Here is a 22,990-nt window from a genome sequence, read left to right on the forward strand (position 1 = left end):
AGTTAGGAGACCCCATCCGGCTTTGAGCAACTTTTGCAACAAACCTGTAACAAATGAAGTGCTGCTGCTGTAATGCTGCAGAAACTCATTTTGGAAAGCCTGGTGTCAGCGCGCACACAGAGTAACCTTTCATTTAGAAACACAGAATTGATTATTATTTAACGCTGCGCAACCACTTCTGGTTTTCTCCTTAGAATGAATGCCCCAGTGTCCTTCGATCTTCGGTCTCACGCCTAGCGCGCCGCCTTCTCGACACCTTCACTCCTCCACTTCTGTCAGGCACGGAAGGAGTTAAAACTCTTTCCTTGTGCGGGGAGATTCCTTCCCTTCATTGTGACGTGGGTTCGTTGACCACGCCCCTTCGGAGCGTTCATACAAGATGGTGGATTTTTCTCTCTGACAGGTAGGTAGGCTTTTTTTTTTGGTCCTTCTTTTACATTTTCTTTCATTCCGCTCGCCTGGTTCGGCTCCACCCCCTCGGTGGTAGCAAGTGGGAGGGCGAACGGCTGGAGCGTGCCTCTTCGGTCATGTACAATGGTTTCCCCCGTGTCATTCTGGACGGAGGTAAATCGGGTTCCCCTCTTCTCCCCCCCCCCTCCGGGTTATGGTATCTTCCCGTGTAGTAGGAGCCTTGATACGAACTGGAGGTGCTTCAGTTCACTCCGTCGGTCCCTTTCTGATGGACCCCCGCCCATTCCTCGCCTTAGGATCGCATCTGTGGACGGGGGAATCTGTTGTAAATGCCCCGGAGGCCCTTTTTTTCCCCCCGTTAGCCAAAGGAGCTTCTCTTGGCTTGAGCAGGTGAACTGGGGGGAGGGCCGCTTCCTGGGATCGGCTGCATTTGGGGGGAATGCATTTGGTTCGGGCAATTCCAGCAAGCGGCGCTGGGAAAGGTGTGGCGGGTCGTGGGCCAGCAGTTAGAGCCAGAGTCCAAACGATCCGCTGGTAACAAGCCTCTGTGCCTCGGGAATGCTGGCGAACCGGCCTGGATTTGGCCTGCGGCTCTGGTTCCATTTACAGGTCGGTGGATTTTTCTCTTCCGCAAATCTTCCCCGCCCACCTTCTTGTCGTGGATTCCTTTCCCTAAAAGTAAGTCTGAGCCTCAGCTGTGGAACCAAGAGAGCCCGGACAAATCTTCTGCAGGACAAGTTCCCTCCGTCTCAGGATGGAGATGCCTTAGATTTTTATTATTATTATTATTATTTTTAAACAGCTGCCCCAGAGGTATCTTCCTGCTCCTGCTTCTGCCGGTCAAAGAAGTGCTTGCTTGAAGAATTTCCCCTTAGTGGGGAAAGTAGTTAGAACAGTCCCTTGATACCTGCTTAGAGGTAAAGGCAGGACCTTGGGTTGAATGTGGCCCCAAGACAATTCGATGAGAAGAAGTCCTAACGATGCTTCTGTCTGTTGGTGGGGGCCCTGTTCTAGATTATTATTATTAATTTTTAGGTATAGGTAAAGGTTCCCCTCGCACATATGTGCTAGTCGTTCCCGACTCTAGGGGGCAGTGCTCATCTCCGTTTCAAAGCCAGAAGAGCCAGCGCTGTCCGAAGACGTCTCCGTGGTCATGTAGCCGGCATGACTAAACGCCAAAGGCACACGGAACGCTGTTACCGTCCCACCAAAGGTGGTCCCTATTTTGCTACTTGCCTTTTTTACGTGCTTTCGAACTGCTAGGTTGGCAGAAGCTGGGACAAGTAACGGGAGCTCACTACGTTACGTGGCACTGGGGATTCGAACCGCTGAACTGCGGACCTTTCGATCAACAAGCTCAGCGTTTTAGCCAGTGAGCCACCGCGTCCCTGTCTTTAATTAATTTTAATTGAATTTAATTTTTACTACAGTTTAAATGGTACTCTAATCCAAATGAAGGCTCTAGGTGGCTTAAATGTCAGTGCAAACATTTGAATAGAAATAACGGCCAACAAATAGCAAAACAGAACAGCAACACCTAAGGAGTAGTCAGTTAACTTCCAGCCCCATAGCAGGAGAAGCCTTCTCATCCCAAATCTATTTCTCGAATGCTTTTGAATGACCAGGTTTTTAATGGCTATCCAAAACACAATAGTTTTGCTAGGCCAGTTTTCTTGCAGTGAGGACATGTGCTTGAGGGCATTTCAGCACGCATGAATAGTTTGTTGGAATTGGGCTTTCAGGGGAGAGAACACTGTTGTGTTGCATCTTAGCAGCATGGGGAATTGGTCCACCTGAGTCAGTTGCTTGCTTTGCTTGGGCAACTAGAACTTTTAAGGATTTTTTTTTTTTTAAAAAATTGATTTATATGCCGCCCTTCTCCGGAGACTCAGGGCGGCTTACAATGCGCTAAGCAATAGCCTTCATACTTTTGTATATTTATACAAAGTCAGCTTATTGCCCCCACAACTGGGTCCTCAATTTACCTACCTTAGAAAGGATGGAAGGCTGAGTCAACCTTGAGCCTGGCGAGATTCGAACCTGCAGTAATTGCAGGCAGCTGGTCTTAATAACAGGGTGCTTTAGACCACTGTACTACCAAGGCTCTTGCCTTGGTACATTAAAGATGGTGAGAAAGAAATCCCTAATTTGAGAAATAAAATGTAATGGGTCCAAGATTCTGCAAGGTAAAAATACAAATGGCATCCGTGGAAGCCAAATGGAAATGGCTTCTTCTAACTGGACTGTGTTTAGCGTGAGTGACATCAAAGGATTTGGTTGCTTGAGGCTCCTTGCTTGCCCTCAAACCAGTGGACGTTTACTTGATGTTAGGTCGGGAAAAAGAAGATATACTAATAGAAAACTGTTGATCTATACAGATATCTATCTGAGAAGGATTGAGAAGATAAAATAAAAACCAGTGGTTAATCAGCAAATGAGTTTAACTTAGGCTCCTATTCTGTTTGCAGTACCTGCACTTCAACACTGAAGAAATCTTTGTGAACGAACTTACCTTCACTCCAGCTCTCAGCTTCCTTTTCATAAGGGAAAAAACCTGCCTCCACTCCAGACGCAGCTGTGTCTAAGAGACTTGGCTTGATTGACAGGTGCAGTGCGACTTTGCTCCTCTCTGCTGTCAGATATGAAAAATTGGGGTATATCTGAAATCCGCAGGGCTGTTTCTCCTCTGGAACTCAAGACAATGCAAAGGAGGTCTGCTGAAACACCCCCCCCCCCATGCTTTTAAATTGGGGTGAAAAATCCATAACTTTCCAGATGGGTTTCCAATATCTCTTAACTTTGGAGATACTCACGGGGAATGTGAGAGTTGATAACTGCAAGTTATCAGGTTGCAGAATTGTTTCCTTTTTGATGGATATGCTGAGGATCTTTGCTTTATTTTGCATTGAGGATAGATTTTGTATCCTAATCTTGATTGTAAACTGTCCTTAATTGGTTTTAATAGAAAAAAGGGATTGTGATTATTGATTACAAACAGATTGAAGAAGAGCTACTAAAGGGACATTTATCCTATAGCCAGTTTCTTCTCAATTTGGATTAGTCTTGTAATTACCCTTTCCATTCACACGCCTGTCTTGGTTTTTTACTTTGAGGTAGTAGTTTGCTGCTTATAATACCTATGATTAACATGGACTTGAGTGACTAAACTGCTCATTTGTTTCTTCTTATGGATATGCCTCCCCGTCATTAGAGAACAATTTAACAGAAAATGTTCATCTAGTGAAAACAGCTACTGAGAGTTAGGCTTTAACCAGGAGCAAGTCCCTAGAGCTGATGTAAATTAATTGCTGACAGAAAACTCTTGCATGAAGAATAGCAGGGACATTGCATTTACCCCTGAGGGTCTAATTTTGCGATCTGAGATAGAATTAACCCTAATTTATTTCTGTATGCTGCTCCCTATGGACTAGTTTGACTGAGAGCAAGTGAGCTATAAATACAGTAAAAGTATATAAAGAGCAATAAATGTAGGCACACACATCATAAATTTCATACACAGAAATATAGAGTGTCTACTGCAGTTGAAATTTGAAGTTCTCAGTGCTGAAGAGCAATTGCTACTTGGAATTTGAGTAATGGTTGTAGCAGGGTATATATTTTACCAAAACTGCTTACAGTCTGACTATGTTGCTGTCTTCTTGTTCTCTTTAAATATATTTTATTCAAGCTCTCTGTTCTATACATCTGTGACCACCCACAACATTTTCTCACAGAGGAAGACAATATCACTTAATTAAACAGTCAGTTTATCACATGATTGTTAATGTGCTGGGGGTGACCTCAGAGCCATTATTCTCCCATTTAATCAGGCAAATCACAAATGGATCTTGACAAATCAGCTTCCTAATGTGATGTATTGCCATACTGCAACTCCTCCTGCAACTCCAGTTCCTTTCAGCCTTAGCTGGCATGGTTAGAGATGATAATCCAAGGTCTGGAGCAGAGGTGTCAAACTCAATGTCGTCATGGCAGTGTCATGTCACATATCAGGACTTTTTTCCCCTCCGCTAAACCAGGTGTGGGCGTGGCCAGCTCGTGACGCATCCGGCCCATGGGCCAGGAGTTTGACAGCCCTGGTCTGGAGGATAAAAGAAAGGGATTTATGAATTAAAGGATCAGTTGTCTTGCAAAAGTAGATGAATACTTTGTTAGTGAAGAAGTACTTTAGTAGACCAATTTGTATAACACGCAATCTCTTTATGCAAGAGGATTTGACTTCTCTGACGTCTGTCATTTTCAAATGTGCAATCTTCCAATACTTATAGACTAGTCCTAGTTTTTTTTGTGAAGCTTCTTCCCATTCTTCCTTGGGGATGAGAAATTACTAATAGCACAGAGGAACTGATTGACCTAGACTGTCTCTGGTTCTACCGCAGCTGCGGAAGTTCTGTCTATACAGGTAGTCTTTGACTTATGACTGTAATGGAACCTTCCCATTACTGTCATTAGTCATGACAGTCATGAAGCGGGTCACCCATCCAATTTTATGACCTCCTTTGTAGCTATTGTTAAGCCATTGTTAAGTGAATTGTTAAGTTAAGCAGCTTTAAAGTGACACCCACAGTCATAAAGCAAACCCATTGATCGCTATGGGTTGTTTTTGCCAAAAACTGGGCGTAAATAACAGTTGTTGGCAAAAACATAAAACATAGTCATGTGACTGCAGAATGCTGTAAACTGCTGTAAATGGAGGCCAGTTGCCGAGTGCCCGACATGCAGTCACATGATCATGGTGGAGGCTTCATACTTTAGAGTACCTTTAGAGGAGGTCCTTCATAACTTTGAATGGTCATTAAGTGACCAGTCATAAGGGGACTATTTTTATTGCTGTGGGTCAAGACTTCAAGTACATTCTATAACCTCTTGGTCCCTTGCATGAGGTCTGGGAGCAAATATTCCTGCTGATATACTGTATTCCTTGGCTACCATCAATATTTCTTCCCTACCTAATTTATAAGGATGATTCTAACATACTTTCAACTTTCCAAATGACCTCACAGACATTTATGGATTTGGGGACTATAAAGGAAGGGGATAACAGAGAAAAGGGGGAGGTGAAAGAATAAGATGGTAACTACTTGGTAGAAAGGACAGAAGTCATAATTCTATTTTTTTTTCTTTTGTTCCTTTGATTCTTTATTTTTAATAGTTTTTAAACATTCTAATAAATTTAAAATAAATTCCAAATGTCCTCACAGGCCCAAAACAATTGGAGACCCTTGCACTACATCTTAATGCTAATAAACCATAAGTGTCTGTGCAAGCAGACCAGAAGAGATCCTTTAGCTGATACACTGAGTGATACATCTACATTCATAATTTTGGGGCAGCAGTCCCTAATTTTTTAAGTTTATCCTCGTAATAGTAATTTAAAACTCGTTATGATGTGATGAATATTCATTGAATATGTCAATTAGGGAGCATAAGGGCATCAACTTCTGCATTACATTGACTCAGATTACTGATTCATCCAGCTCAATATCTACACTGATTTATAAGGCTCTTTGGGTTTTCAGAAAAAGTTGGTCTTTATCTGGAAAGAACAAGCAGTATGTCTTAGTCTGTTCGGAATTATTAACATCTCACTACCCAACGATAATTCCCACTGAAGCACCCATTATCCAGAAAAAGTTTGAAATGCTTCCTGATTTGTCTCTTAGCTGACCAGAAGTAACAAGGCAGGAACCTCCCTGGTGAAGAGGTTGAGTTAGAGCACGGGATATGCACTGCCTCCTCTCTTCTCTGGTCATTAGGATCTCCCCACAGGAATGGGAGGAATCTGTAATAATACTTCAGCCAAATTTCCTGTTGGACAGTTTACTTGTGGTTTTGCTCCAGATGCAGTTCAGTTATCCCATATGCATGTGTGTATGAAACTGGGATTGAGATTAAACAAGTTCTGTTTAATTTGCCTCTTTCAGTCAAGAAGGTGCAAACAAATCATTGCCAGCCAGAGATTGGACATGTTCTGTAGTGTTGTAGGTCATGCACGTGGATGAAAGCCCGTCTCCAATATCCATTTGGGTCTGTTGTCTTTTTTTCTTCCTCAGAATCACCCGCATGAAGCGCAACTTATACTCCTCCGACTCTCTCTCCAATGGCTTCTCCTCACCTTCTCCAGATCGAGACCCTTCAAATGGGGGTAGCAGTGAGGACATCCTACCTTTCTCGGGTACCCTGACAACAGTGATTGCTTCTTGCAGGAGAAGGTTAGGAAGGAGGGCCATGGCTGAGAATCGGAGCACTATTAAGGTGGATCTTCCCAATCAACAGCGAACAGTGGTGAGTTGGCCATTTAGACAGCTCTGAAGAGCAAAGGATCTGGTGCTTCCAGTTGATTAGAATGCTTGGTATCCTGTAAGAGAGGGATACAGTTCCTCTCACTTTCCAGGTGCTTTGGACTACAACTTCCAACATCTATGGCCTGGTTGGCTAGGAATGATGGAGTCCAACAACAACTGGAGTCTCAGGTTCTCTACATCTGCATGAAAATGATGAGTTGTTCCCCCCTCCATCAAAAGTGGGCCGTGCCCAGTAAACTCCCCACTCTTTTTATGTTTGTTTACCTTTTTGAAGGAAAGGAAAAAAATATGGAGATAGAGATTGAGAGAATAGCAGACAGAAAGGGAGAGAAGGAAAATCTCAAAGAGGAAGAGTGAAAGAGACAAAGGAGGACATATGTGGTAATAAATATATGTAGATCATATTGTTTGCAAGTTAGAGTTGAAAGTAAATCTTGCTGGTTTCTTTTATAATGAATCAGTTGCTTTGTTCTGTTTTTTAAAAATAATCAGCTTTTGTTTAATTTTATCATAGTTCTAAAACAAGCAATTTATTTTTGTAATTTGTCATCTGTTTAAAATTTAGAAAAATAAGCTCTTAAGTAATTCTAATAAATGCTGAGCCAAAGACACAACAGAACAATGATTACATTTTTATCTGTATTGAAAGAGAACTGTGGCTGAGTCCAACCATCCAGTGAAAGCAGGGAGTTCCCAATCCCATCACAATTAAACCTGGACCAAAATTAGTACCTTAAGAGAATAAAATTTGCTAAAACTTCAAGCTGTTGAGTTTGCTTTTGAAATTTCATTTTACCTTTTTGATCAAGCATGGGTTCTGGTTAGTCATCTGAACCTGAGCAGAAGTTCCTCTGGCCACAACCTCCACCTGCTGATCAGGCAGAAACCATCAGTGCTGGAGGACACCCATGTCATAGACATCCTTCAAGGAAAATGCAACAAAATTCAACATGAGAGCCATGATCAAGCCAGAGTAGCTGTAAACGAACAGTGCCTCCATCCTATTAGGATTCAGTTTCTGCTTGTTTAGGCTCATCCACACCCTTTCCAAACATCAGCTAAGGATTTCCATTACATCCGTGAGTTAATCTAGGCTTGAAATTTATAACTATGATTTCTTTTTTGCCTGCACAGAAAAAAACTTGGTAAGAGCACCATCCAACTTTGTGACACCCCACCCCCATCCAAGCCTACCAATTTCCTCCTCATTCAACTTTAATCATCAGAATCCATAGTGGCTAAGGTCCAGCTAGAAACTGGGCGGCCATAAATTCTAGCCCCCCCCCCCCCCCCCCGCCCCCGGTCCCCCTTAGGCATGAAACCTGGCTGGGTGACTTTGGTCCAATCACTGGATCTTAGCCCAACCTCCCAAAATGATAGGTGACTTCTGATAGAGATGTTAAATAACATGGGGCAGATAGATGGGCCTTGTGTAGCGACTCCTCCCTCTTAATTACTATGTAGAACTCGCTGCTCAGGATTATGTGGAACCACTATAAAACTGTGTCTTCCCCTTCCAAACCATGCCAAGAAGGCAGTCCAAGAATACACCATGATTAGTGGCAGTGAATACTGCCAAGAGGTCCAATAATATCAGGAAGGCCACAATTTCTCTATATAAGTCTTTGCTGCGGTTATCTATCATAGCAATCAATGTACAGTAGTTTCCATCTTATTCAGCTCTGAATCCTAACAGAAAGATAAGCCACTTCCTGTAAGATCCTTTGCAACTGTTGCCCTAATCGATGTATTAGTCATTATGTGCCAGGATTCTCTCCAGCTTCAGTGAACCACAATGGATTTCATTTTAGCAGCATTATTTAGGATTCTGGTTTCTACTCTTATTCAGATGACCAGTAGGCTGAGAACTATATTGTAGGGATCAGGGAACAAGAGGTAGAATTTAAAACCAGCTAGAACCTCAGTGGGAAATGGGAATCAAAGGATCAATTTGGCATCGCCAGGTCTCGCTGTTTCAGCAGAGTAAGGAAGATACTTAGGGATGATTCACACCCTGGCCTGTGTCTTTTTTCACTTTTACCATTGGGCAGAAGACACCGAAGTATAGCCAGCTGGACAAACAGGTTTAAAAACAGCTTCTACCCATGGGCTGTCAGACTCCTAAACATAATCACAATCACTCCACATACCTATGGGAACGTATGCCTAGTTTTTTCCCCAATTACTTGTATAAGGATTATCCTCTATACTATTCATGTTGTCTTGTATTTTTGTTATGGATTGCACCAGTAGAGGCTAAACCAATTTCGTTGTATACATGATGTACAATGACAATAAAGGCTATTATTATTTAAAAAAAAAAAAAAAACCCATGACCCTACACACTACCTTGATCATATGACTACTCTGCTGTTTCCTTCTAGGTCACTGTCCGGCCAGGTATGACTGTATATGACTCCCTAGACAAGGCCCTGAAAGTGCGTGGACTTAACCAGGACTGCTGTGTTGTTTACAGAAAAAGGGGTGATGGGTAAGTAACCCCGGTGAGGAGATTGATATGAGAAGGAATTGGAGGAAACATGAGCGGAGCTAGTTGTATATAGACCCAAAACTGTCTCCTGCCACTTTTAAAAATGGGCAAATCATCTTCAGTTTGTTTCATTCTCTGTGGTTTTTGCAAGCATTCCTCGTAAGTAGCATAAATAAATATCTAGAAACAAATTCCAAACAAACTCCAAACTCCAAATAAACTTTACACACCAAAGTTTACATGCTTTCACAAGGAATTACTCACTGGACCAAATGTTTGCCTACTGGTAGCAATTCCATCTCCAGCTTTCATTAATTAGGCCAAGAGGCTCTAGTGTTTAGTTGTAAAGAGAAAAGAAGAGAGACAGTCCAGTCACTGAAGTATGAAGGTCGGTCAGTTCTGAGGCTCAGACTGGTAAATCTGGAATTTGGTCCCAATTTTTAGAGTGAAGAAGGGTTGCTTTCCAATTAGCACATTTGCTCTGTCCCTATTCCACACAGTCTTTCCTCACAGCCCACTTTCTTTCATTTAGCAGAACTTCCCCTCCACCAATGTCTGGAGAGCACACTTGCTCTCCAGACATATGTGAGATTTTAATTTCATCTAATTTGACAATTCCCCCTTCTCTCACAGCATTTGTTTGCCGACATTTAGTATATTTAGCGGTTTTTGATACCATCGACCATGGTATCATGTTGCACCGATTGGAGGGGTTGGGGGTGGGGGGCACCGTTTTGCGGTGGTTCTCCTCCTACCTCTCTGACCGGTCGCAATCTGTGTTGACGGGGGCAGCGGTTGATCCCGAGGCGCCTTGTTTGTGGGGTACCGCAAGGGTCGGTCCTCTCGCCCCTTCTGTTCAACATTTATGTAAAGCTGCTGGGTGAGATCATCCGTGGCTTTGGGGTGGAGTTCCATCAGCACGCTGATGACACCCAGCTGTACATCTCCACCCCAGGCCACCCCAACGATGCCCTTGAAGTGATGTCCCGGTGCCTGGAGGCCGTGCGGGCCTGGATGGGGAGAAACAGGCTCTGACTCAACCCTTCCAAGACGAGTAGCTGTGGCTTCCGGCGTCCCGATATAGCCAGCTGGTGCCATCGCTGGTTATTGGGGGCGAATCACTGGCCCCCACGGAGAGGGCTCGCAACTTGGGCCTCCTCCTGGATGCATGGCTGTCTTTAGAAGAGCATATGACGGCCGTGGCCAGGGAGGCTTTTTATCAGGTCCGCCTGATACGCCAGTTGCGTCCCTTTCTGGATCGGGACTCCCTACGCACGGTCACTCAGGCACTCGTCACTTCCCGCCTGGACTACTGCAATGCTCTCTACATGGGGCTCTCCTTGGGTGCACCCGGAGGCTCCAGCTGGTCCACAATGCGGCCGCGCACGGGATTATGGGAGCGACGGGTCGCTCCCATGTGACACCTCTCCTGCGCGAGCTGCACTGGCTCCCGGTGGTCTTCCGGGTGCGCTTCAAGGTGTTGGTGACCACCTTTAAAGTGCTCCATGGCTTAGGGTCGGGGTATCTACGAGACCGCCTTCTGCCGCAAATAGCCTCCCACCGGCCAGTACGCTCGCACAGAGAGGGCCTCCTTAGGGTGCCGTCCGCCAGACAATGTCGGCTGGCGACCCCCAGGGGGAAAGCCTTCTCTGTGGCGGCACCTGCCCTCTGGAACGACCTCCCCCTAGAGATACGCACGATACCAGACCTCCGGACTTTTCGTCGGGCCCTGAAAACTCATTTATTTCACCTAGCCGGGCTGGCTTGATCCCATCTGTTTCGGTTTTAAATTTGAAATTGGTTTTAATTGGGTTGTTTTAAATTTTGGGCCGAAATTATTTAATTACCTTTTAAACTGTTTTTTAAATTTTGTATGCTCTGTTTTATCTCAGCTGTTCACCGCCCTGAGTCCTGCTGGAGAAGGGCGGTATACAAATAAAATAAGATAAAAATAAATAAAATAAATAAATGTTTTGTTTCCTGAGCTGTTGTAATATTTGTCAACATTAACATTCCATACTGAGGTCAGAACTTCTTCCTCATTTTCCCAAACATAATATGGAAAAAAAGCAGATACAGTGGAGAATAATTAGAGGGCCCAAATGTAGACAAAGGGCTACAGTGTTGTTGAAAAAAGATACTTGTTTCCTCACTGCGTGTTGAAGGTTGTTTATCCATTAACAGTTTTGCTGTGGTAAGGCAGTAGTGAAATCTGAACCAGTTTGCTACCAGTTTGCTGGCTGCGCATGTGCTCTGCGTGCCAAACACGCACTGCATGTGCATGTGCAGTACATGCCAAAAGGAGGCTTGGGTAAGTAGAACAGTGAGGGGGGTCAGCTGTGCTGCACGATTTAGCTTCGCTAGAAAGTAGGATTTCCTGCTTTCTAGCAAAGCTAAACCACGTGGCAGAGCTGAACGTCAGAAATACCAGTTCGACCAAACCGGTAGCATTTCACCCCTGTGGTAAGGTAATATTTCAGGCAAACGAGAGGATTTCATATTTTGGTTCCCTAAATCTGCACCCTGAATACTAGGGATCTACATGGAACTCACATGTGAACACATTTTAAATTGGTCTCTCTAAAATGGGTAATTTTGCCCCTGAGGAGCAAGTATGAACTCTGATTTCAGAGTTGAATTGGAAGGAATGTTAGATTGGTAGACTTGGGTTCACCAAGTTAGATGGTGCTTAGTATCTTGTTTTTTATTTTCTTCTATGCAGGCGAAAAACCATCACAGATTGGGAGACAGACTTGGTCAATCTGGAAGGGGCTGAGCTTTCTGTAGAAGTTCTGGAGAATGTTCCTCTTACTATGCACAATTTTGTGAGTCCTGCAAAACTCTGCAAAATCATATTACTCTACTTGCGTGGGATAGTTCTTTTCCAGAATAATGTGTAAAATGAATGAGGGATCTGCAGCGCTGCAGATATTCTTGGATCAAAGTCTTCCTCACTGATGATTGTGTGTCTTATTGGCTGGCCAGGAGTGATGAACATGGGAGGCCAGCAGCATGGCTGGAGGTTTCCCATGTTACAAAAATGCTTTAACGTCCTCTGTCCCCAAAATCAACTACAGCAACTCAAAAATCCTGTGCTGTTCCGCTGTTCAGCAAAATCACTGGATTCTATTACCACAGCCAAGAGCATGAAAGACTTTGATAGTCTGAACTGATTTGTTTCTGAATGGATATGACTTTGGATAATTTTTCCAAATCTCATCACATAACCTAGGGGTCAGCAACCTGTGGCTCTGGAGCCGCATGCGGCTCTTTGGGCCCTCAGCTGTGGCTCCCTGTCAGGTGATCCCACCGCTGGCTGGCCTCGCCCCTCGCCCTCTCCTCCCAGTCACTGCTTGCCTGGCCTGAGAAGGTAAGGGCGATAGCGGGGGAAGGAGAAGTGGCCAGGGCAGAGACAGAGAGATACAGAGAGAGGGGGAGACAGAGAGACATAGAGAGATATAGAGCGAGAGGGAGGGAGGGGAGAGAGAGAGATGTCAAAAGGATTTTGTGGTTCCCGGTGTTTTTTAACAACTGGTTCTCTGCCCTAATTACCAGCTGGGTTGGCGTGGCTAGGGGGTCATGTGACTGGTGGAAGTGAGTGACACCAAGTTGGCCACCCCCACCCAGGTTTTGTGGCTCCTGGTGTTTTCTTTTCTGTGGGAAACGGGTCCAAATGGCTCTTTGAGTATTTAAAGTTGCAGACCCCTGACATAACCTCACTGTTTACTGCTGACCATCAGGCAGATAACCAAACCTTCCTCCTCCATTTCGCCTTTCATATTCCTAATCTGTTTCTTTGTACAGGTCCGCAAGACCTATTTCAATTTGGCCTTTTGCGATTTCTGCCTTAAGTTCATATTCCATGGCTTTCGATGTCAAACATGTGGCTACAAGTTCCATGAACACTGCAGTAGCAAAGTGCCTACAGTATGCGTGGACCTGGCTACAACCCACAAACCGTGAGTATCCCTCCCTTCGGGGCCCTCCCTTTCACCTGCTATGAAGATGAGCTCATAAAAAAAATTGGTCTCATTGGTTTGGTATTGAAGACAATTTTTCTCCCTTGTAGTGTTTACAGCCATGAATTGTGTCAAGACCATATCCCCACAACCTTTATCCAGCCTAGCTACAAACCCATGACCCCTCAAGCAGTCAGGTAAGACACTTGTTCATTAGGCAGCTGCATTGGGAGAGGTGAACTGGAACTCTCCACCAGGGAGTAGTATGAAGCCAGAGAGAACAATGCTTAATTTGCACTCCACTAGTAATGTCAACATATGTTAGGACAGCAGCACAGCCATTGGCAATCCTTTGGAGTCATTATGCCAACACATCTGGAAAGCATCCAGATAAAAATGCAAGCGCTTCCAGGGGACTGTAGAGAATTGCAAGGGGGAGGTACATGTTAATACATAACCAAATTTGTTCTGTTGCATTAAGTGTTCATACATTATGCTAAGATATAATATGGTTTATTAGATGATAAAGCTTAGCATATTGTGTGAACCCATATATTATTTATTTGAACCTCTGCTTATTAGTTTAGCATAATAGGCGAACCTGGATATAAAATACATCTTTACCAGCTCAACTTCTTTGTAAAGAAGAAAAAATATAGACCATCTGGGCAAATTGTGACCCTGTCAAAACATATGCTTGAGAAGTTCAAGAAAAGATTGGTGGTATTTATTTAAAGGGAATAATTCCTTGATTTCATTTATGGAGGACAGAAATGTATACTCTGCTGAAAGAAAAATAACACTTGAGGAGAACTCACATGACATATTTAAGAATATGTCATCTTAATACTTAAGAATTTTCATTTGGAAAGTGAAAATTCCTAACCTCCTTTTCCTTTGCAGCTCAAACAAACAGTCACCCCTCAATCAAGATGCCTTCAATTTTCCCAGCCTTCACAGCGATGGACGCCTACAACGACACCGCTCAACTTCTACCCCTAATGTCCATATGATCAGCACCACCAGCCCTGTGGACAGCAGCATCCTTGAGGTGAGACCATCTGAACCTGCCTCATGAGCTCCTCTCTAAAATGTTTCTCTCTTTCTCAGTTATTTTTGCCCACTAAGTGTCACCTAGACACTGGTACCCATATGGCTTTGCAACAAATGATCTTAGCTAACATCTAACACTAGTCTTAGCTAACATCTATTGGTCAAAATTAGTCTAGATATGACAACATGCAAATTTTGCGGCGTAGTTATTTATAAATTAATCTCTTCAGGATATTTGGTATATTTTAAAATATCTTAAAATGTATCTGGACAGTTAAGAGTTCATAGATCTCAAAAAGATAGTAGGCCTGTAAACTAGGTTTCTTATTCTCATATGTAGTTTGGGGTCCTTTTTACTGATCTATCAACCTCTGAAAGGTAGATCTAAAACTTAATTATTGTGTTAATTCACTAGATTTTGCATTTAAATAGGATACTTGAGTTCAATTTTTTAAAAAGCACCATGAGTTGTTATCTTTCAGCCTGTAGGTAGATTCCGTGTTGGTGAAATGTTTCACCATATATTTCCTGTATCTAGAAAATCAAATGTGGGAAATCAGGATTCCAAATTCATTGGGTGAATCCATAACATTCTACATTTTATGTGAGAAGATCCTTAACCCAGTCCGACTTTCTCTGGGGATAGGATTGAGCAGAGAAGTATTCACCAAGGAGGCTTCTGAATTGTATTGGCCAATCCGTATACTGTAATGGTATGAAGTAGGCCTAATGCTTTGAAGAAAAAGTTATATCAAGGTGCAAGCAAGCAACCTTACTGTTTTGGGAATCCAGTTCTATTTAGACAGCTACTGAGCACAGAGTCTTCCTTTTCCTTTTCCAGGTCATATCCAGGAACCACAACACAGATGGTGAGTTTTTCAATGAAGTAGTAATTGAATGGGGTGCCTTGTGAGTGTATGAGTGTTCTGTATGGGCTGCTGCTCTGTATTGTAGGGACCAAGTGTCAGGGATCAGGGATAATGATCTCTGAGAATGATTGACAGTCAGTGTCATGCAACAGCAGATGCACCAGAGCGGCAGATTCTAAATACTAACATGATCAGATTGTTTTTGATGAGAAAGACTGTTGGACGTCCAGATGATTTATCACCACAAATGATAAGCATATGGTTCTCTACATGTTGGGCTGCAAGTGGTCATCACTTTGGCCATTGGCTGTGCTTGTCAGGGTTCCAAGTAACATCCCCAACTCCGAGGCCAGCAATTCCTCAAAGCTCCATTTTGTGGAAAACCCACAAGTCCATCACATGGTCCAATCAATCAATTCATCGTCCCATTTGGGGACAATTCCCAGTCACTCCCATCCAGGTGCAGGCTGAACGTCCTTGACTCCCAGAGAAAAAAATGATGTTATGGCTATATATCTCCACCGACTCCTTGTAGTTCACCCCTCCCGTTTTCCCAGGCACTAAATGTGGCAGCCCTGAAGCTCCAAAGAAAAAGATGACTTCCAGGGCTGACAGTGCTAGCAGGAACCATTAAGGCTTGGAGTTCTTTTGTATCTGAACAGCCTATCTTCCACTCCTCTGCAACAATTCATGTGATTCTTCTCAAACACCAGTTTAAAATCAAGCTTCCAGTTATAGGAGGATGCAAAAGTATATTCTAATATGCAATCTAATGTTGCATTAATATTTGCCCACTTTTCTAAGTTATAGACAAATTCATGGGGCAGGTGAGACATTCTGTTAATTAGACTTAAAAAATCTTATGTTAGCCTCACTGATGTTTGTGGTTGTATTCTATTTTATCAAGTCTGGTTTTAACTTGTAGCCTTATATTACAAATGTGCTGATACAAATCCTGGCTGACAATTTATGTGAAATGAGTTTCATAAATTAATTGTGCAGTGTGTGAAGAAACCATGCCCTTCCCTTAATACAGACACTGATATCAGTCCAGTTCCTGAAATGATCGTAAACTCTGTTATAAGACGGACAAATTTTGATTTTCCAATCTATGCTTTCTGTGAATTTTTTTATACATGCTCCTTGATTTTTAGTTAGCTTTTGTAATAGTTGTAAGTTTCTTAAGATCATTTGAAGGGGTGGTCTAGGTTGGAGTAAAATCCCTCTTTTCCTCTTGCCACAGCAGTGAGTGGGCCCGAGTTGTTTCCTAACACCCCACCAGCCCCCTCAGTTGCCGTTTCTCCTGGTCGACGTTCTCCACACCCCAAATCGCCAGGCGAGTCTCCGAGAGAGCGCAAGATGCCTTCTGAAGACAAGAAGAAGCCTGTGAGTATTGGGGTGGGAAAGGAGATAATTTGGCATGTGGTTCTTGACTGGATATTTCAAAATGGTAGCCACAAGAAATGATGGTATCTGTACTAGTAAGCATAGTACCAGGGCAATGGCTGGGCTGTTTGGATGGACCAAGAGGTGCTAGAGGGTTGATAGCAAGGGTCTTTAACAGGAGTAATACATGGAACAGTATTTCATTGTGGTGATAGCCGACACTATGCCTGCAAACATTTTTTCTTTCCCAATGGCTCCTCTTCTTCCTTGGTGCCACTTTCCTTCTCATAGAAAACCTTGGGTTATCGGGACTCAAGCTACTACTGGGAGGTTTCCCCGAATGAGGTCACCTTGCAGAAACGCATTGGGGCTGGATCCTTCGGCACTGTTTTCAAAGGCCGCTGGCATGGGGATGTGGCAATCAAGATCCTCAAGGTCACTAACCCCACCAATGAGCAAGTGCAAGCCTTCAAGAATGAGATGCAGGTGCTTAGGTAGGCCAAGTGTGTGCATGGTTTGGCAGCCATTTGGGGGGAGGCTAATTTAAAGGCCGATCCTGGAGACTTTACCTAGGAAGTCTTTGACCCCTGTTTCATTCCTACTTTTCAGGAAGACACGTCATGTCAACATACTGCTCTTTATGGGGTTCATGACTCGACCCAGCTTCGCCATCATCACCCAGTGGTGTGAAGGCAACAGCCTTTATCAGCATTTGCATGTACAGGAAACACCCCTAGAGATGGTGCAACGGATTGATGTGGCCCGACAGACAGCACAGGGCATGGAGTGAGTGTAGAGCCATCAAGTCCTAAGGCAGCACATTTTGAAGAGCAGTTGCAAAGGAAGAGAGCAGACAATGAACAATGTTCCTGGTTGGGGTCTACTCAGAGCCTCTCAGCTAACTGAGGTGGAAACCTAATAATCCCACAGGGGTTTTAGCAATAATAAATGGCATATTTATTTAGAGCACATCTTTCAACGAACAGCACTTTAAATAATCACAACTCTTGCGATAATCCTATAAAAGCATAACCAACCAATAAACCCCCCCCCCACCAATTTACAATCATTAAAAGAGCAGAACTAATTAAATGTGCTATACCAAAATCACCAGTGCAACAACAACCCAGTTAAGGAATGTAAGAACTCTGGCAGACCAGGTTTAGGATTGGTTTTTTGAAATCATCTGACTTCCAGAACCATCATTAGTTTTGGCCCACGCTGTCTGCAACACTTTTTCTCAAGCAAGCATCTTCCAGTTGCTTTGGGGCTGCAATTCCCAGAATACTATCATGGTTCCAAGTAATACACCCAAAGCAAGTAAACCTCTGAAGCAAGTGGATTCCCCAAAGAATAGCTTTATTGGGTATACCATATTGGCACAGTTCTGGTGAAAACCGACTCTGAAGGTTCTTGCGGTTTTCACCTAATTAAAAGCAAAAGTTTTTCACCTTCCCCAAACAATCAGTCACATGGTCCAATCAAAGTGCCGTCCGGTTGCCTGGTAACATCACTCCTCCTCTCTCTGGCCAGGTGTTAGAATGTCCTTGGTTCCCAGGGGAAAGTATTTTATTTTGGCTACAAAATCTATCTCTATTCCCCCTTAGCTCTTGTGTGGCAACACTGAAGCCTCAAAATGGCTGTGGTCAGGTCAGCTTCAGGGGTTGACAAATACCTAGGTTGGGGAAGTCTGGACCACAATATTCCTGTTGTTACAAGCACAGCATAGAGAATCGGCACCTGGATTGTAGGATTAGGTTGAACTCCACAACATCCAACCAACCGTAGGCAGAGGCCATAAGATTCCACTGGGTTTGAAATAAATATCGCAGATGGAGAAGCAACTATAAGTAGTCCTTAGGTTCCAACAGCAATTAGGATCAAAATTACTAGTACTAAAGAGTATTATAAAGTGTGATGTCACATGACCACATCACTTAGTAATGGCAATGGCAGCAGTCCTGTTGTCCTTATGCCAGATGCTCATGCGACTTTGACTTCTGATTCTTGTCAGTATCCCTATTGATTTTGTTTGTGGGAAGCCAGCAGGGAATACCAGAAATTGCGATCATGTGACTGCGGCTTGCTTGAATAACATTTTGAGCCAGGCGCCAAGCATCCAGATGCAGTCTCGTGACCGCTGGGACATTGCAATGGTTAGAATGCTGAGGACCCATCACCAGGACCCTTTGTCCAGCATTGCCACAAATTTAAACAGTTTCTCAATGAGAGGTCATAATTTGAGAACCCCATGTATGTTCATGGGGTTGAGCTCTGAGAAATGGACCTAATACAGCATAAATGGCCCTCTGGTGAATGGTGAGATGCCTGAATCAGAAAAAATAAGCAAAAAAAAAAATTGCTTACTCTATGTAATGTATGCCCAATATACATGCAGGCAGGCAGGCAGGCAGAAAAATGAGAGGCACAGCTATGAATGATTATGTAAACAAAAGATGGTAAAATAAGAACCATGGTGGCGCAGTGGTTAGAATGCAGTATTGCAGGCTACTTGTGCTGACTGCCGGCTGCCAGCAATTCAAGTCTCAGTGGCTCAAGGTTGATTCATCTTTCCATCCTTCTGAGGTTGGTAAAATTAGGACCCAGATTGTTGGGGTCAATATGCTGATTCTGTAAACTACTTAGGGCTATAAAGCACTGTGATGCAGTATGTAAGTCTAAGTGGTATTGCTATTGCTATAACTCATTGTCTCTTTTCCCCAGTTACCTTCATGCTAAGAACATAATCCACCGGGACCTCAAATCTAATAGTATCCTTCTCTTGCATCTGTTCGGTCTTGGATGGGAATCCTTTTTTAAGGAAAACTGAGTGAATTATTCACCTAAGAGCCAGCATGTCTGAGTAGAAAAAAAAGAGGGTTTGTACTACATAGCTGGAGCTCCTAAACTGTAAGTATTCCCAAGATACTGCATGAGATAAAAGTGTGACTTTGGGGAACTGAGGTCAGGAATAGATAATGTTGGACAAGTGATTAAGTACTCAGGCCAAGATACCGGTGAAGTTCCTTCACTTACTGCTGCCAGACATCTTCCTGCATGAAGGCTTGACAGTGAAGATTGGTGACTTCGGCCTTGCCACAGTGAAGACACGTTGGAGTGGCTCACAGCAAGTGGAACAACCCAGTGGTTCCATCCTCTGGATGGTGTGTATGTTGGGAGCTAAAGCTTTGAAACAGGCCAGGGTTGGGAGAGAGGAGAAGAGATAGGTAGCAGAAAACGGACAGTGTCCTTTCTCTAGAAAATAGAAAGGTTTGGCTTACCCCATCTGCAAATCTTAATGCCTTCCCACTGGACTCCCTCAGGCATCAGAAGTGATTCGAATGCAGGACCCCAATCCTTACAGCTTCCAGTCAGATGTCTACTCCTATGGAGTCGTCCTCTATGAGCTGCTCTCAGGGACTCTTCCGTATAGTCATATTAACAACCGGGACCAGGTAAGGAAGGAAGGAAGGAAGGGAATACTGGGTTCAGCCGCATCCTGTGTCCTAACTCTTTTTCCAAATGGTCCTCGCTGGCTATTTAATGGAGCCAACAGAAAGGGCTCAAGTGATTCTCAAAGTAGCCAAAGTCCTTGCTGGGTCTCATATTCTGCCCGTGGTCTGATCTCCCTCTGAAGTGTTCTTCAAGGAGGGACCCTATCAGATTCAGATAGTCCATCCCCCTTTTTATTAGAAAGTTCATGTTCAAAATTGGGCATTATCCAGCCCAAAGCCAGAAACATACCTGGAAAATTCCTCCGTTGTCTTTCTTTGGGCCATGGTGTAGAATGCTGCCAACTCCTCCATTCAAATTTTTCTCTCTACTGGTCACGTGATCTGGAGTGGAGCTACGGGGTGGGGGGGCGAGAGACTTGGAAATAATGTCAGAAACTCTGCTTTGCACAGTTTTCCTACATTGTTTTTAAATAACACTGCATCTCTCTTGTTCTTCTAGATCATATTCATGGTTGGTCGGGGATATCTGTCTCCTGACCTTGGCAAGGTGCCAAGCAATTGCCCCAAAGCCATGCGCAGGCTAATGAGTGATTGCCTTAAATTCAGTCGTGAAGAAAGACCCCTCTTCCCTCAGGTGAGACCTTAAGGGATTGGGATGTAAGATCCTTCAATCAGGGTGATGTTTTAGCTGATGGCCAAACATACATTGCTGAGAAACCAATCAGCAAAATATCATGTATCTCCAGCAATCTAGTATGCAGAGGTACAGAGCATGTGCCCATGGATTTGCCTGCTTCTCTTTTGAAGATGTGAGGTAATTTTTGTCATGAAAGCCAATAGACAAATCTTTGAAAGATAAAGCAACTAATCAGAACACTTATATTCATCAATATATTATTATTTGACTTTCAATTGCTGGGAAATGCAAGCCAAAAATACTATTATTGCTCTTATCTCCTGCTTTGGTGGACAAGAGATACTGGCTGGATTAGGATGAGCCTTCAGGCTGTCTCTGTACAGCTTTCCATGCACTCTTGTCCATCAAGTTAATTATGAGTTCTATGAAGAAATGCTTTACAGATAGTCCTCGACTTACAACAGTTCGTTTAGTGACTGAATGAAGTTACAACCGCACTGAAAAATGTGACTTATGACCATTTTTCACACTTATGACCATTTCAGCATCCCCATGGTCACATGATTTACATTCGAATGCCTGACAACTGACTCACATTTACGACGGTTGCAGTGTCCCACAATCATGTGATTCCCTTTTGCGACCTTCTGAGAAGCAAAGTCAGTGGGGAAGCAGGATTCACTTAACAACCGTGTTTCTAATTTTAACAACTGCAATGATTCACTTAACCAATGCGGCAAGAAAAGTAATAAAACAGGGCAAAACTCATTTAACAAATTTCTCTCTTAGCAACATAAATTTTGGGCTCGGTTGTGGCCGTACGTTGAGGACTACGTGTATTGCATGTGTCCTAAAGTTGCTGATTAAATATCATAGTGTTATGAAAGAGAAAGATTAAATTTTCCTCTCTTGACCTTCTCATCTCCATATATAACTATCTAAACTGCTACCATACATGACTTCACTGTCATGTTTTCCTCCTATGACTTTTGATTCTGAGGCAGGCCAATGCAATTGCAGTGTCTATGTGTTCTTTTTAACATATAACTTCTTTCTAAAAGTGAACCAAAACTCCAAGATCAGAGAACAGTTAGAGGCATAAATCACGCAGATCTTCATATCATCATCACCCTTTTTATGACCCCATAATCCCTTGCCGGATGGAGTCTGGGCAACTGACTGGAGCAGAGTGCTTACTGGCTGGATGCCCTTCCTGTCCACCAATGCAGATACATTCTCATTGTGCCCAGAGAGAAATATCTGCCTCTACCTAGGATCGAACTCACGGCCTCCTGATTATGAGGCGAGAGCTCCACCTCTAGGCCACCTCACCACTCTAACCTTCATATAACAGATCTTCATCTAATGTACATCATTCTACTTCATGGAGATATGGAGAGAGGGGAAAGAAATGGGAACAACAAAGTGCAGATTTACACATTTTCTCTCTTCATCTATGTCACATAAAGAGAGACAAACTTCTGTGGAGTTTCTACGGCCTTCAAGTTCTTATATTTTGTGCCTATTGAACAGCAAGTCAAAAGGATGGGATTTTGCTTTTCTGAAAAAGGTGAAAGGAAACTGAGATTCTGTAGATGCTCTGGCAGCTTTAGTACTATTGTTACTGGGTCTCTTTTAGAGCTAGGCCAGCTCTACTTACAATAGCATTTTGAACCCAACTCTGCTAAGATAAGCATTTTGTGAGATTTTGCTCTGAGTGAAACTCTTTTGTCTTCTCTTTCAGATTCTGGCCTCCATTGAATCACTTCAGCACTCTTTGCCCAAGATAGAGCGCAGCGCCTCTGAACCTGCATTGCACCGTGTGGCCCACAACTGACCACTTTAGCTCTGTGGCTCTGCAGCAGATGTGAATTCAGAGAGTGAGGCTGCTGAGGGCCATGCAGTCCTTGAGGCCAGTAGCTCCTGTACTCAGCCCTTCCGTAAAGTTGGGAACCTGGTGCAGTGGGGGCACCTGGAATTGCATTGTCTTTTCTACAACTATGGACAGAGGAAGTCCCACTTTTTTGTGTGGCCTGGTTTTTATTCTCTTCTTAGCCCTATGGCTTCAAGGAATCTCCAAACAGCAGCTGCCGTGTTGTAAAGAGCCCACCGTGAGGTGATTTGGGCTCCATCTTCTCCAGGAGCACTTTTTTAATGGGCTCAACCTGTTTCAGGAACTCTTGTTCATTTGTTTTGAAAGTCAGAAAGAAAAGTGTAAAAAAGAAACATGATGATTAAAAAAGCAATAACAGTGAAACTACAATGTGGGGTTTGTAGATATTCCTTATAAGAAGCAGAGTGGAGAATTATCAAGCAATAATATCATAGAACATCAAGGCCTGTCTGGTTTAGGGACTTCTGTGTGTTCAGTCCTGTCAAATTATAGATTTAAGATTGCGTCAACAA

The 22,990-nt window shown here is 43.4% G+C and overlaps 1 protein-coding gene across 11 annotated transcripts; it reads left to right on the forward strand.

Moving 5' to 3' along the window:
* The first annotated feature begins 194 nt into the window (after positions 1–194).
* On the forward strand, positions 195–22,847 carry ARAF (A-Raf proto-oncogene, serine/threonine kinase). Of its 11 annotated transcripts, none has more exons than XM_034433981.3 (17): positions 195–403; positions 2,880–3,017; positions 6,483–6,714; positions 9,119–9,225; positions 11,948–12,050; positions 13,030–13,184; positions 13,295–13,381; positions 14,088–14,235; positions 15,079–15,106; positions 16,350–16,492; positions 16,784–16,986; positions 17,102–17,278; positions 19,217–19,263; positions 19,538–19,656; positions 19,816–19,947; positions 20,447–20,581; positions 22,329–22,847. In XM_034433981.3, exons 3-17 carry the CDS (start codon positions 6,493–6,495, stop codon positions 22,419–22,421), a joined length of 1,899 nt encoding a protein of 632 aa, XP_034289872.2. In that variant the 5' UTR covers positions 195–403; positions 2,880–3,017; positions 6,483–6,492; the 3' UTR covers positions 22,422–22,847. The 11 variants fall into 11 exon arrangements, with proteins under 11 accessions (XP_034289872.2, XP_087744824.1, XP_087744823.1 ...); XM_087888698.1 differs by having other exon boundaries at positions 16,353–16,492; XM_034433983.3 differs by having other exon boundaries at positions 379–564.
* The last annotated feature ends 143 nt before the right edge of the window (positions 22,848–22,990 follow it).

This window comes from Pantherophis guttatus, chromosome 2 (genome assembly GCF_059756535.1).
Source record: "Pantherophis guttatus breed Tessera chromosome 2, ASM5975653v1, whole genome shotgun sequence".
Classification (NCBI taxonomy): domain Eukaryota; kingdom Metazoa; phylum Chordata; class Lepidosauria; order Squamata; family Colubridae; genus Pantherophis; species Pantherophis guttatus.